A 16062-nucleotide genomic window follows, 5' to 3' on the forward strand; every position below is an offset into this window, starting at 1 on the left:
CTTCCTTAGTTATTACTCTATTTCCACTATGAAATCCAAAATGACATGAGGAAGAAGTATGATCTGAACAACAAAGTAAAAATGTATTTAGAAATGACTACCATACAACACATGAAATTAAACTTGAAAGCTACACAGAATCTAAAGTCTCAGGAAAAAAATTCTTGTGACTGTTGCTACACATACAACCAAGTGAACCAAACTGAAACATGTTCTACGCATTCTGTCAGCTCCGTGGGAGGCTGAAAAATTAAATGGGCAGAGGGAAAAGATCTAACCAAAGATTAAGATAAAGAGCATGCTAAAGATATAATTAAGTAAAAATTCAAAAACAGGAGACCAAATTTTAAATACAAGCCTAAACAGTCAAGGAGCTGATGGGAACTGTGGTGAGTCAACTGCCCTCCCTTTGGGCCTAAATCTATTTAATTTTCATGAGTGCAAGAAATGCATTTTCTTTGCTCCATAGATGAGATCAGATAGTCTTTTGTTTTCTTCAGTCTGACCAACCTGAATGATATGCTGATGTCAGGCTTATCTAAGCTAAAGCAAGCAAAATAGCACGCTGGTCCTAGAAAATCTGACTCTTTCCCTTTTTTATTTCTTTTTTAAAGAGACAAGGTCTCACTATGTAACCCATGCTGTACTCAAATTTAGATTCTCCTATCTCTGTTTCCAAAAGGCTGGAATTATAGAAATATGCCACAAAGCCAGACAAGCCCAGTATTTTCAAAGGTAATTATTAATTCCCTGATTCTGTTCCAAGGGAGACTGATTCAACGCAAAAATGTCTAAAGGACATGGAGGTCAGAAAAAGGGCACTGAATCACCTGAAACCAGAGTTACAATGGTTATAAGCCATGACTTGAGTGCTGGAAACAGAACTCTGGCCCTTTGCAAGAACAGCAAATGCTCTTCACCACTGAGCCATCTCTCCAACCCCAGATTTTTTTTTTAATTGTGTATGTGCATGGGAGTAGGTGTGATGTATTTAGGAGGGAGGCACATGCCATGGCACTTATATGGTCAGAACTTTGGAGAGCAATTCTTTTCCTATTTACATGAGTTCTGGTAATTGAACTCAGGTCAACTTGCACCACGCCTGTGTTTTGGCAAATTCTACCTGATTGGCCCCATTGAAAAGAATTTAAAACAAACAAACAAACAAACAAAAAACATCCTCTTATTTATTAATTTGTTTGTTTATTTATTCACTCATTCATTTAGTCATTATTTGTTTTGTGAGACACGGTCTCTCTACATAGCCCTGGCTGTTCTGGAACTCACTATGCACACCAGGATGGCTTCAAACTCAGAGATTCACCTGCCTCTGCTTCCTAAGCACTGGAATTCTATGTGTGCACCACCATGCCCAGTCTAAAGAAATTTTTTTAAGTGAAAAGTTAAACAGAGCAAGACAAAAAACATCAGAAAAGCTCAATTAAATCAAACAACTAAGAAAGGGAAGAATAAAAGAAAGGAAAAGAAAATGGGCAAGTGGTAAGGAAGGAGGGAAAACAATCCAACAGTTTAGGACTTGAAATACGAAACATTCGACCTGATATATAGATACATATCATAGTACATAATCACATAAAGTTCAGAAAAGGAGAATGGGAAGATTTTTGGTTGAACATCTAAAGTTCTGATTTCTAAGATAGACAGCCTACTTTCCAGTACTAGATTTAAAAAACAAAAAACAAAAACAACCAACAACAAAACTTAAATGTTTTAAAACTCACCTGAGCAAATGCATCTAATGCAACTTTCTATCTGATGAATGAACAGATGGGGGATAGCTGGCCCAACATCTTCAGGACTATATTACTGGCCACCAAATAGAATTTTCAACAATCCTCCAAGGTATATGACTGTGACACACAAACACAAGAACATGACCCAGACCCAGTCAGCTAACTTCTTGGATAGGAAATCAGAATGTGAATACATGAGGGATTATAGATCATATGGTCCCTGACATAACCACAAAACTCTTTGTTTTGGTGAAAAAGCAGCCATGAGCAATATCATTAATAGGCATAGCTGTATTCCAATTAATTGTTAATCATAGACACTGAAATTAAAATTTTATGTGTCATGAAATAATATCTTTTTCTCCAAACACTTAAAAACAAAAACTACTCTTAAGGCATACAAAACCAAGCAATGGAACAAATTTGGCACATGGATCAGTTTAACAACCCCTGCCTGATCTAGACAATTAAATCAAACAGAGATTGAAACCATTTCATCAAATACCAGCCATCATTAGATAAAACTAGGATTAGATGATGGTAGTAGATTTTGTTTCCTACACACAAAATGATCCGTAGGAAGTTTCTACTGAATAATTCAAGAGTCAGGGAAAAGAGCCCTAACAAAGAATGGAAGTTTCTGACTCTACAGCTACAAGCCAATCAGTCGTCTCCCTGAAGATAAAAATCTAGATTATAGTGAGCTGTCCTATAGAGCTGTCCATGGAGGTCTCAGAGTGGAAAACTGTAATTTTACATGGCTTATACAGGAAAGGAAGCAGCAGTTTAACAATCAAGAGAAAGAAGGCAAAATGATGATTATAATCACAACAGAGGCAACTGCAAACTTCCAAACAAGCTACAGAAAAATGATGACCTCTTGAGCTAGTAAGTACTAACAAATAATGAAATCAGCTATCTGCAAAAGTGACCTAACCAAAGAGATAGCTTAAAGCCTGTTGATATTAAAACACCACCCAAATCTCACCAGACACCAAAACACAGTTACAGTTTATTTCAGAATAACAAAACCCTATCAGTGTGCAGTGGTCGTCCTAATAGAAGATGGAGGTTCACTTTGAGACTACAGAAAGATAAGCCAAAGATAAGAATCTCTCAAGTGTATTCTGTAGCACCCAGCAGGTGAAAGGGCACCCTAGTTACTTGGTGTGCCCATCTTTCTCCTGTAAAGATTCTCCACGTATCCACCCCAGGGAACAGAATGCCTTCTCAGACTTTTTAACTGGGACTGGACACTCTAGCCAGGCACTCCAATGTCTCTTCTGCTTTGCAGTTTTATCTTTCCTTATAAATTAAGAAACTAGTGACCATGTGTGTGGGCCAGACTTGGCTTTCACAATAAAACCATTTATAAAAGTAAATAAAGGCAACACATGGGGGTGACACACCTATAATCCCAGCATACAGAAGGTAGAGGCACAAGGATCAAGTCAACACTAGTTACATAGGGAGTCTACATCAGACCAGAGACCCTGTCTCAAAAATCAATAAAGGGGGCTCAACAATTGTAAGCACTTGCTACTCTTACAGAGGACTAGAGTTCAGTTCCCAGCATCCATATCAGACAATCCACAAGTGCCTACAACTCCAGAGGATCCAACAATCTCTTCTGGCCTTCAAGGACACCCATCACACGTGGTATACACTGGCATATACTCATAGACAAATATATATGAATATAAAATCAATCTTTTAAAAAAATGACTGTAAAAAGGCATTAACTGGTTTTTAAAAGTTCTTCAATTTTTTCATACATTTGTTCCCATATGTTTTAAAAGTCATATTTTAACTGTGTGTGTGCACATTTGTAGATATGTACATGTGCATTCAGGTGCCCAAGTAGAACAGAGGCATCCCCCTTGGAACTGGAATTACAGGTAGTTGTGAGCTGCCCAAGATATGGTCCTCTGAAGAGCAGTACATCTCTTGACCTCTGAACCATCTCTCTAGTCCCTCTCACCTTTTATAAATTAAATTCTGTCAAGGAGTTATAACCCCAACCTCAAAAATTATATTTTAAAGCAATTCAGGCATATTAGCTTTACACATGACTCCAAACATTTATTAAACTAACTCCAGATCATATAAATGCAGATCTTACAAATATAAATTTAGTTTTTTAGGTTAAGCACATCATATAGTTTTGTGGTGCTGGGTCTCATGCATGCCAGAAAATGCTTTACCACTGTGCTCTATCTCCAACCCCCTACCTCTTATAAAAATAAAGGTTTCACTATGTTGTCCAAACAAATCTTGAATTCTTAAGTGCAAGTCCTCCTCCTGCCTAGGCCTTCCAAGGTGCTGCAACTACAGACATCTGTCACTATGTACATCAGTCAATGTGATAGTTAGGGACAGTGAGGAAAGTAACTGAGATGCAACTCCTGCTGCCAAGTGGTTCATAGCAGTGAGCTGAGATATAATGCAGAATAAAAAGAACATCTCCATTTACACAGCTACAAATAAAATAAACTCCAGCAAAATGTTTCAATGAAGATGATATCCAAAAATCACAGGTACTAACCCAAAGTGACCAATTTGATCAAGGAATGGCCTACCTGTTGACATGCTCTTCCCAGTCTTCTGGTGGAGGAGGAGCATCTGCATCTGTCCTGGCGAAGATAACATGCCGCTCACACTCGTTCATCACACTTCGCGCCTTCTGATTGTCATACAGTGGAACAGGAGTTGACGTGACTGTCTCCACATCTATTGGAACGTCTGATTCACTGTAAACAGGTGAGGAAATAGGACCAAGCCACACACACTTCACACAACATAAGTGCTTAGCAATCATCTTGTTGCCAAATAAAAAATGTCTATTGAACATAATTAGCTTTAAATGATGAGTAAGCTCATCACATCCATAAGAAAATTCTGATCCAAAGTCATCTTCCCCACACTATCATCTTGCTCTCTTGCTGGTATGGCTTGGGAAATGCAAGGTCATTATACTTTTAGTGGCTTTGGTCTTTTCTTTTGAAGCAGTTTCACACTGGCCTGAAACTGACTATGTTGTCTAGGCTAGCACTGAACTTGGTTGTTGTTTCATTTAAGATTTTTAAAACAATTTTTGTGTATGTATGCAAGTGGTTATGTGCACATGAGCTCATGTCCACAGAGGCCAGAGACATCTGACATGGGTGCTCTGAAAGAGTAGTATGTGATCTTAACTGCTGACTCATCTCTCTCCAGCTCCTAGCCTTAATCTCCTGACACTTCTCTTGCCTCAGCCTCACCAAATGCTAGGACTATAGGCATGAGCCTACCACACTGGCTCCAAAGTCTTTTTAAAATGCAGCTATACAAAAACTAACAACAACAACATAGATAGATAGATAGATGGATGGATGGATGGATGGATGGATGGATGGATGGATGGACGGACGGACGGACGGAGGGGGGGGGAGAGATACATCCACAAGCAAATAATTGACTATCTAGGCATATTGTTCAAATGCAGAAGCTATAGGCCACAGAAGGCTACTTAAACTTATTAATGCAAAATAGGATTAGGATTAAAAATTTATTCCTCATACAGTGTATGCATGCCTTTAATACCAGCACTCGGGAGGCAGAGGCAGATGGATCTCTGAGTTTGGGGCCTGCCTCGTCTTCAGAGCAAGTTCCAACGATAGCCAAGGCTACAAAGAATCCGACTTGTGTAGGAGGGGTTCTGTTCCTCAGGTCCAGAGAGACGGCTCAGCAGTTTAAAGTGCTTGCTGCTCTTTCAGAGAACTCAGGTTTGATTCCCAGCACCGACATGAGATGGCTCACAACTACCTGTAACTACAGCTCCACGGATCTGATGCCTCTGATCTCTGAGGACACTGTCACTCAATGTACATACCCACTCTCATAAACACAACTAAAAATAAAATAAATCTTCCAATAAAGTCAGTTAATCACTGAGCTTCATTTTAAGAAAATGCCACGAGATACAAGCACATGAGTTTTAATGTAAGCAAGTTTTTTTTTTTTTTTTTTTTCGAGACAGGGTTTCTCCGTAGCTTTTGGTTCCTGTCCTGGAACTAGCTCTTGTAGACCAGGCTGGCCTCGAACTCACAGAGATCCGCCTGCCTCTGCCTCCCGAGTGCTGGGATTAAAGGTGTGCGCCAACACTGCCCGGCTAAGCAAGATTTTTTTAACACAGTAAAAATTAAAATCAAATTCTAAGTAAAGATTTTCAGTTATGCCTCAAGCCAGAGGCATTAGGATTATGCTAGAATGTTTCTTTAAGTCATGGCTCATGGACCTTGATCAAACTAGAAGTCAACAAAATGTTACTATCATTAGGAAATAAAATCCTGTCTTCTGAGCCGGGTACAGGTCTTTAATGCTATATGGGAGGCACCAGCCTGGTCTACATAGAGAGTTCCAGGATAGCGAGGGTTACATAGAGAGACCATGCCTCAAACAAACCTACTCTTCTAATCCACACCTAAGACTGCAATCCTAATACTTGAGAGGCAGTGTTAGGAATACTTCTTAAAACAAGCTCTCTGAGCCGGGCGGTGGGGGCGCACGCCTTTAATCCCAGCACTCAGGAAGCAGAGGCAGGCGGATCTGTGAGTTTGAGGCCAGCCTGGTCTACAAGAGCTAGTTCCAAGACAGGAACCAAAAGCTACGCAGAAACCCTGTCTCGAAAATCCAAAAAACAAAACAAAACAAAACAAAACCCAACAAGCTCTCCACCTATGCAATTAATCCCAATCAGACTGAATCAGATCAAATTAAAAGATATCCAGGTTTAATTGGACACCTGCGTTCTCGGGTGGCCCGATTGGGGGGAGGGGGCACCTACACGACCATCACCAGAGAGGAAGAGGGAAAAACCAAGTGATTATTTTCTGGGGAGCAGTTTAAATAGCCTGTGGGACTGGTCTTGACCTTTCCTAGGGAGGGGTCAAGGCCTGGCAGGCTCCCTTGAGGTGTTCAGACCAAGGCAAGGGGGGGGGGGGAGTGTCCAAAACTGGAGGCCAGAGGCTGGGATTATAGGCATCAACAAGAAAATCAAGAGTTTGCTGCCACCCTTAGCCACACTGCAAGTTCCAGGTTGGCCAGGGGAACAGAGTAAGACCCTGTTCCAAAAGGAAACACACAAACTAATCAAGGTGGCATATACCTATTATCCTAGCACCTGAGATAGCAGGAAGGTCAAGAGTTCAAAATCATCTTAAATTATACTACTGTCTGGAGAGGGGAGTGGTGTGTGTGTGTGTAAACAAAACAAACTTCAAAACTTCAACAAACCAACAAAAACATCCAACATTCTACACTTGCTTAAAAACACATATGATCCCTCTAACTCATAAAGACTCAAGGTACTTGTGTAGGGGTGTGTATGTGTGTGTCTGTATAGAGAACCTACTACTCCCACAAAAACAACAAAACTTGTGTTTGAGGAAAGATAAAACAAAAAACAAACACAAAATCTCTTATCCAAATTTTTTTAATGATCAGACTAGAACATTTCTACAAATCCTGATATGAGTGAGATCAGAACGTTTAAAATAATTAATTAGGTCAAATGTAACCAAATCACTTATCAGATAGTAAGTTTTTGAAATTTTCTTACCCTCTAACGTAGGGTGGCTGGAAATATAATGAGACTTAGGAGGGTTTAGATTAACCCACAGGTGGCTTTCTGTGAGGAGGTAAGAATGAAAGCAATGTTTTGGGAGCTCCCTCCGAATCTGTGAATCTGTGCACTAAAGCCAGGGAAATCGAAGAATAGATTGTGGCCACTGTGAAGTAAATCAAATGCTGCAGTAAAGTGACAAGGAAATTCTTCAGTTTCCTCCTTCCACACAAGCTCTACGACACTCTTCTAAGTGGAGTAGGCTGTGTGTGAATTTGCACATCGTGCTTTTCTACCTCTCTTCTGGAAATGTCTGAAGATCTCCACACTTGCCCTGATATGCTTATGCTGCCCATCCAAGATCTCCAGTCACCCCCTCCCCCAATCACTCCCAGGTACACCTCTCTAATCCCCACCACATGATCACTGCCAAGATCAGGCACAAGTAGCCCTTAAGAAGGAAACCCAAACTCACATGGTATTCTCAAACTCACATAGTATTCTCCTGCTGCCGACGGGGAGTTACAAAGAGCATGCGGGTGGGTCGGGCACTACTGGCATCTGGGTGGGCACTCCATGGTTTAGCATAGCTATGATCCAAAAAAACGAGGTCCAGCTCCCGCTCATGCACTGAAAGCTGGAACAGCAGAGAGGTACCCATCCGCCGAGCTGAAGTCTGGAAGTCCCTTTCCCCACCCCGGTGGGCCATGTCAATGGTCAGGCAGTCAAGTCAGGGGGTGAGTATCTGCATGCTAGTGACCTGCAGTGAAACGTGGTTTGTCAATTCAGTATTGTCAATTTCTCCCAACTTACAATATCATATAAAAGGCTTTTGTGCCTATCATTCTTATCATCGATCATGCACAACTCTGTCCACTAAGGTAAGAGTTCCCACACCACTACCAAAAAGGTACAGTGCCATACAAAATCCTTGACAAGACTCCACAGTTCACAAAGACCTGGACTTTGTTTGCAAGGCACAGTGGCATACGTCTTTAATCCCTCAACTGAGAGGGATCTCTGTGAGTTCGAGGACAGCCCAGTTTATACAGGGAATTTGATGACAACCAAAGCTACATAGTTCCTGACTCAAAAAAAAAAAAGTTAAGAAAAGATCTAAATCTGCTGTGCAATTTTCTTCCTGGGTGATAAAGATTTTTGGCAAACAAGAGGAAATCACAAGCATGAATTGTCCAAAAGCTAGGGAGTCCCTACTTTCCATCCCCCTAAAGAGGACCTGGGCAGGGCCTGTGGGCTCGGGCGCCCCTGGAACAAGCTAGGCACCATGGGCGTTCAGGAAGCTGATCGCTGCCAAGGGCTCCAGGCTTCACCCGCTTTGGGCTGAAATCAAGGGGCGTCTCCTAGGGTCACGTTCCAAAGTTTTGCACCGACCTCTGGTTACACCCAGAGTTTTGAAAAGGTAAACACGAGAGCCCGCCCTCAGCCCGTGCCGGGACGGGCCCTCGGGCCTTTCTTCCTTCGTCCTCCCTCAGCCAGGCGCCTAGCAAACTGCCCGCTCCTCCGAGAGCTTCCAGCCACAGAGCCGCAAAACCTCCAAACGGCCCACCCGGGCGGCACGGCGACGGCGGTGGCTCGGCGGCCGGGGCGACTGGGCCAAGGTCAACCCCAGTTCGTGACGACGAGGAGGAGCCGCCCGGCCCCGCCTCCCGGGGCCCACGTCGGCCCCGCGCCTCGGCCGCGCCAGCTCCGTCTCGGCCTTCCGCGCCCGGTCCATGGCTCCAGCCCCGGCGCCCGCCCCCCGCATGCCCGCGGAGTCCCGAGGGTCTCGCCCAGGCCGTCGCCCGCCGCCTCGAACCCCACGGCCCGCCACCCGCGCCGAGCCAGACCCGCGTCTCACCCGCAGTCGTCGGCCGCGCGCTCGCCCGAGCCGGATGCCAGCGCGCGTGCGCTTTACCGCCTTCGCGCCGAGCGTGGTGGGCTCGGAGGAAAACGCGGAACTGGATAACTGTCTGGGAACCGCACGGCGGTGAGCTGCAAAACCCGGAATGGATTCACACCCGCGATTTCACTGGCCGGTGGATAATGCCGAAAAAGACACACAACTACGAGGCAGAGACGTCCTCCCTCTGTGTTTTCTGCAGAAAAAGTGTGAGGGCAAAGAACAAGATAGTTGAGACAACCAAAGTGTTTGGTGTCCCCACAGTCAGTTGTCCCTTTGGCCATTAGAGGCTAGGTTCAATTTGCAATAGGAGGGTGGGAGTTACATTCAGTCTAGCACGATGATGTATCCGTGTAATTCCAGCACGCAGGAGGCTGAGACGAGAGGATCGCGGTGAATTCCGGGACAACCTCTGAGCTACACAGTGACACCCTCTCTCAAAACTTCAAAACAAAGCGGAGAGGGGGGAGAGGGAAAGCTTTGCAGAGCGCTGGGAACCAACACTAGTGCTCTGCGGAGTTTAAGGAAAAAAGGGTTGGTAGAGTTCAGGCCGGCACGAGGTAGAGGTGGGTTGTTAGCGTAAACATTTTACTGCCGGGCTCAATAGACGCCGGCAGGCAAGGCTTCTGCCTTTTCTCATCTCTTAAGTATTCAAATGCCCGCCTCACCGGGTTGCCAGCGGAATGCAGCAGCGCTTTAATTCAGCCACCTGTCAAAAAGAGCTCAAATTGATTTCCTGATGGCAATTACCATGAGCTACCCCTACCTCCATGCTTTCTAACTCAGCATCTTTGGCTGTTTATTCATTTATTCATTTTATGGAGGGGGCGGTGAGACAGGGTCCCATGTATTTCCGACTGGTCTCAAACTAGCTATGGAGCAGGGATGGCCATGAATTTTTGATCCAACTACCTCTTTACCTTTGAAGTATTGGGATTATGGGATTATAGGCCTGCATCACCATGCCTAGAGTAGAACTCAGTGGGGTTTTTGTTTGTTTGTTTTGGCTTTTCGAGGGTTTCCTCGGTGTGTAGCCCTGGAACTAGCTCTGGGGACCAGGCTGACCTCGAACTCACAGAGATCTGCCTGCCTCTGCCTCCCCTGTACTGGGATTAAAGGCATGAGCCACCACAACCCAGTTTAAAACACAGTGTTTTCAACTCTAGGCTGCAATCCCATTTAGGTTTGAAGAACTGAAGGCGGAGGGTCAGGAAAATTAGGCAGTTGCAAGAGCTTTCTAACGTACAACGACCTGAAATTAATTCAACCGGTGTTTCTGGCAGTTTGTTGTAGTGGCATTTCATTTGTATTTTAATAAATAAAACTTGCCTGAAGATCAGAGAGCAAAACAGCCCCACTGGTCAGCCTTACAGACTGGGCAGTGGTAACACACACCTTTAATCCCAGTAGCCACACTAGTTTGTCATAGCAACCGGGCACGCCTTTAATCCCAGTGGTGCACACTTTTAATCACAGTCCTAGAGAGGAATATAAAATGGGAGGAGACAGCTCACAGATACAGTCTCATTCTGAGATTCCTGGAGGCAGGATCACCATTTTCAGACTGAGGTTGAAGGCCAATGTCTGTCTCTGGGTTTTTATTAATCGTGCTTCAGTTTGTGATGTGTTACACCTACAATGTCACTACAGCCTTGGTTCTGAGCACACAACATGTACACTGTAAACTACTCCTGCTGGATAGTTACAGCACCAACAAGTGCTATCTAAAACCCCTTGGCTCAGACGCTAGACAATTGTATGTTATGAATTGCAGTGCTTTAACTGTAGACACGAAGTTTTCTGTTCTTACAGCAACCTGATAGTTTCATTATGAAAAACAAAGGCTCTTAACATTTTCCTATCTTTCCTCGGCATGTATCAAAGTAATATTATCTTTGGATTGTGGTAGAATGCTTGGTTTTAGAGATTGCTTTTTGACTGGCTGACTTAAGCTTCATAAAACATTCATTAAATGGATTTTAGCTTGGGATTAGGACAGAATGTCCAATCATTCCTGAAAACACTTCTGCCATTTTGTAGTATGTCTTTATATGAAGTAGCTTTCTTAGCATTAATTATTAGGAGAAATATTCATCACCTCAGAGGTTAGAGGATCAGTAGTTCAAGGACAGCCTACATAGTAAGTTCAGAGCAAGCATGGGCTCTGTGAGACTCTGTCCCCCCCCCCCCACACACACACAAAAAAATCAAAGAAAAAAAGAGGCCAAATGTTTTTGCTTCCCCGTTAGGAAGCACTCCCCGAGGCCTCATCGATTTCCCTGTATATATTTTATGATGACCTCACTTCTTTTATTTTCTCATCTAAATTGCATGACTTTGCCAGGAATTCATTCCAGACAAAAGAGAATTCTGTGCCTGATATTGGGCCCAAAAGGACAGCAATAGAAGAAAAGAAAGGGGTTGACAATGGAGCTAGGTCATCCTGTTTGTATAGGCCTCGTCACCTCCAGTCACTCGTTTTCTACAGTCTGTCCCATGTCACTGCGTCTGGAGATTCTCTCCGGAACCAAGAACCACTTATCTCTGTGATGTCCCTCTGTTGCTAAGCTCCACTCTCCCTGTGAACCTGGGACGGAGGAGCTTGGAGGAGGAAGCCACGGCGCAGCAGAAGGAAGGAGGGGAGAAAGCAGGTGTCCAAGATGCTAAGGCTTGTCGTGGAGTCTGCCAAGATTAGCCCACCACTCAGCCCCCCACCCAAACCCTGTGTGACTGTCTACTTCAGAGGTGAGAACCAGGAGCCCCGCCAGGCATCACAGTCTCAGAGAAAACTCGGTTATTCATGTTCTACCACGTGAAAGAGGTCCGTGTGACACAGGAGGAGGTAGATTCTGATTGCTTCACAACCTGTTCATTGTCAATCCCTAGCATCTCAGGTCCTGGGTTTGATTCCCCCAACACAGTTTAAAACCCAGCCAGGTGAGAGAGGAAAAAAAAAAGGACAATAGTTCCTTTTTAAAGTTTTTTTTTTTTTATGCATGTGTGTGTGTGTGTGTTTTGTGTGCTTGCTTGTTTGGAGATGAGGTCTCACTGTGTAGCCCAGGCTGGCCATGAACTCCTCCTGAGTCCTGGAGGTTACAGGTATGCACCAGCTGTGTGTGAATGTTTAGCCTGCATCTAAGCACATTTACTTTGTGTGTACCTGGTGCCTACGGAAGTCCAAAGGCTGTTAGATCCTGTGGAACTAGGTTTACAAATGCTTGTGAGCCACCATATGGGCGCTGGGAACTGAACCCAGGTCCTCTGTGAATGGACCTCAAGTCAGCACATGTTGGGGACTGCAGACCACCAGACCCGAAATTCCTGTAAGCAACTTGTTTTCCTCTGTTCTGCGCAGCCTGCAGCTTCTCTGAGCACGAGACCCTAATTGCAGGGGAATGGTTTCTGAAGGGTCTACAGCTGAAAGATCCCAAGAGCTAGGGCGTGGCCAGAGCACTATATAAGCTGCCCCTGTACACGATAAAGGGGGCATTATTGTTTCAAGGATGATACGTGTCTCCGTCTGTTTCTGTATTTAAATCTCCAGGCCCTTGTCTGAGACTCAAACAGTCTCGTAGGGCAGGCGCCATACTACAGGCGTAGTACACATAGTAGCGCAGATGGTACAAGCACAGAACACACCCAGACACCAATTCTCATCACAAAAGAGATTTACTACCTCACAGGGAGAAGTGGGGAAGGGAGGGGTGTCTCTGGATGGGGCAAAGACATAAGCAGGTGTTTCTTTTTTTTTTTTTAAATATTTATCTATTTATTATGTATACAATAGTTTGTCTACATGTATGCCTGCAGGCCAGAAGAGGGCACTAGACCTCATTACAGATGGTTGTGAACCACCATGTGGTTGCTGGGAATTGAACTCAGGACCTTTGGAAGAGCAGACAATGCTCTTAACCACTGAGCCATCTCTCCAGCCCCATAAGCAGGTGTTTCTGCAGGAGTGGTCTGTGCTAGGATGAGTTGGTAAGTCCTGATTGTTCAGGTTAGGCACGGGAGCCAAATAATGAATTTTGATAGCTGGACCTTGGTATTTTAGTCAAGCATAAGGAACAAGGGAGAGGGAAGGGAGGAGGGCAAGACCGGCCAACGCCATGTTTGCAATGATTGGCCCTGTTAAAGAGCCCTTTACCCTGCAAGAGCAGCCTGTGCTCTTAAACAGAGAGCCATCATCTCTGCAGTCTCAAAACCTACCATCTTCATTGTTGTTATTGCTTTTATTTTGATTCTCTGCCTTATTTTCTCCTGTTGACAGAGGTTTCTGTTCTGCCTGGTCCTGCAGTCGTTCAGTCCCAAAGAAACACACAGAGGTCTACATTAATTATAAACTGGTTGGTCTATTAGCTCAGGCTTCTTTTTTGGTTTTTTGAGACAGGGTTTCTCTGTAGCTTTGGTGCCTGTCCCCGAACTAGCTCTTGTAGACCAGGCTGGCCTCGAACTCACAGAGATCCGCCTGCCTCTGCCTCCCGAGTGCTGGGATTAAAGGCATGCGCCACCACGGCCCAGCTGTCAGGCTTCTTATTAACTAATTCTTACATCTTACATTAACCCATTATTCTCGGCTGTGTTAGCCACGTGGCTTGGAACCTTTGTCAGCAAGGGATTCTCATCTTGCTTCCTCTGTGGCTGGGTGACAACTGCTGACCGAAACTTTCTTCTTCCCAGAATTCTCCTGTTCTGGTCTCCCCACCTATACTACCTGCCTGGCTACTGGCCAATCAGTGTCTTATTAAAATATAAGTGACAAATCTTTACAAAGTATAAGACCATTGTTCCACAGCACCCTCCCAGATAGTGGGGGGTGGGGTGGGCAAAGTAAACACCTCCTCGCCTTCTTCTGTGAACTGGGGCTGTGCTAGAAAGTAAAGGGAAAAGGAAGAAACCCCAAGTGGTTTCACTACCTGGAACTCCAGCACTTGGAAGGCTGTGGCAGGAGGGGTTTGAGCACTAGGCTAGCCTGGTCTACACATTGAGATTCTATCTCAAAAAGAAAAAAAAATCTGTGTGTGTGTGTGTGTGTGTGTGTGTGAGAGACAGAGAGAGAGAGAGAGAGAGAGAGAATGTGTGTGTGTGAGAGAGAAAGAATGCTTGTGTGTGAGAGCTCTGATTCATAGAATTATGAGACTTAAAAGATAGCACAAGAATAACCTTTAGTATGATTTTGCTAATAGCTGCTCAATATTATCAATTACACGGGAATGAGCCTTACAGTTAGCAGTGCCTCACAGCAGTTCCAGGAGGCAAATGAGGCAAGATTTATTATCTCCACTTGTTTGGTTTTTTTTTGTTGTTGTTGTTGTTGTTGTTTTTTTTTTTTGGTTTTTCGAGACAGGGTTTCTCTGTGGTTTTGGAGCCTGTCCTGGAACTAGCTCTTGTAGACCAGGCTGGTCTCGAACTCACAGAGATCCGCCTGCCTCTGCCTCCCAAGTGCTGGGATTAAAGGCGTGCGCCACCACCGCCCGGCCCACTTGTTTGGTTTTTGAGACGAGGTTTCTCAATGTAACTGCCCTAACTATCCTGGAACTAGCGCTTGCAGACCAAGCTGGCCTTGAACTCACAGAAATGTGCCTGCCTCTGCCTCCAACGAGCTGGGATTAAAGGCGTGTGCCACCACCGCCTGGGGCTTTATCTCCACTTTTTAATAATAGAAGGAACATATATCTAAGAAGGGAGAGGAAGAGAAACGAGTGAAAGAATCTATGAGACAGATTAAGTATGTTTAGGAATCTCAGAGCTGGGCGTCAAAGGGGAAGTATGGCCTGGGTTTGGGTCAGCAGTATAGTTCCTGTCTGCCACGTGAAAGGCCCTGGGTTTTAATCCCACTGCCACCAAAAGAGGGGAAGAAATAAAAGAAAACATGTTGGTCATCTTTTGGTTGAGTGTATGGAAGGTAGGACAGGCCAACAAAGTTTCAGAAACGTGTAGGGAGTGAGAAAATCAGGTTGGAAAAAAAAAAAAAGACGCAGTGCTGTTGGCTCTCCATATCTGGGAATTTAACCAACACGAGTCAAAATGGCAAACACCATTCCTACACTCCATTGACCAGAATGAGTCATAAGTCGTAACTCTGTATGGCTTTGAGACTCTGGGTACTGTGTACTGGGAAGAAAGCGAAATGAAAATAGGGTTATCTATCACACAGGGTGACAAGCTTGAAATACTCGAAGCTATAGATGCTACATCACACCTGCCGATGTAGACTTGACTTTTCATGGTACCCTACCTCTCCTGACCCCACTCAAAGCCAGACACTGAAATACTTCCCCCGATTCATTCCAGCCCCTTTGGTATCTTTGCAGCTATGAAGAAAAGAACCCGTGTGGAGGAAGGAAATGACCCCCTATGGAATGAGGTAGACACACCACTCCTGGGAAAGGACTGAAAACTCCAAGAGCAAAGGGCCGGGTTGGGCACTAAGCAGGTGCCAGAGGTCTAGGGAGTCTCACCTAGGTTTCTGAGGCATCTTAGCCCAGGTTAGCCTCTAATCTCATAGGACTGTGAAGGTCTCATCTGTCCACAGCTCTTCTTGATCTTTCTCTCTTGCTTTTGGGGATGAATCACAGCATGGCCCAGCAGCTAATCCATCCACGCTATTCTGATAGACCTAGAAACCTGAAGCAGAGACAAGGCTGCTTGTGCAGAATCCTCTCTCTCTCTCTTTTTAAATCCACTCATACTGTCCCACCCCACCGTCACTCAATTCCTAACATGCCTAGGAAGCTTCATCACAGAAACACATGTAGGATGTCCCACACGTGGGACAAGATAGCAATCCTCTTAGGGAAGTAGAC

The 16062-nt window shown here is 44.5% G+C and overlaps 2 protein-coding genes across 6 annotated transcripts in view; one reads left to right on the plus strand and one right to left on the minus strand.

Annotated features, from left to right (window-relative positions):
* Kansl3 (KAT8 regulatory NSL complex subunit 3) overlaps nt 1-9309 on the minus strand; it is a 34270-nt gene extending 24961 nt beyond the window's left edge. For 2 of the 5 annotated variants that reach the window (XM_057794632.1, XM_057794630.1), the window contains exons 1-3: nt 8749-8913; nt 7851-8116; nt 4334-4504 (exon numbers count right to left, since the gene is read on the minus strand). In XM_057794632.1, the coding sequence (XP_057650615.1) occupies nt 4334-4504; nt 7851-8065 (386 nt within the window). In that variant the 5' untranslated portion in view covers nt 8066-8116; nt 8749-8913. Of the gene's footprint in view, nt 1-1742; nt 1872-4333; nt 4505-7831; nt 8117-8748; nt 8914-9214 lie in introns of those variants that run through there. The other 3 variants (XM_057794631.1, XM_057794633.1, XM_057794634.1) reach the window with 3 other exon arrangements.
* Nucleotides 9310-11916: 2607 nt separating this feature from the next.
* Fer1l5 (fer-1 like family member 5) overlaps nt 11917-16062 on the plus strand; it is a 51818-nt gene continuing 47672 nt past the window's right edge. The window contains exons 1-2 of the mRNA XM_057751457.1: nt 11917-12001; nt 15571-15623. Of these exons, the coding sequence (XP_057607440.1) occupies nt 11917-12001; nt 15571-15623 (138 nt within the window). The remainder of the gene's footprint in view (nt 12002-15570; nt 15624-16062) is intronic.

Source organism: Chionomys nivalis, chromosome 19 (assembly GCF_950005125.1).
Source record: "Chionomys nivalis chromosome 19, mChiNiv1.1, whole genome shotgun sequence".
Classification (NCBI taxonomy): Eukaryota; Metazoa; Chordata; class Mammalia; order Rodentia; family Cricetidae; genus Chionomys; species Chionomys nivalis.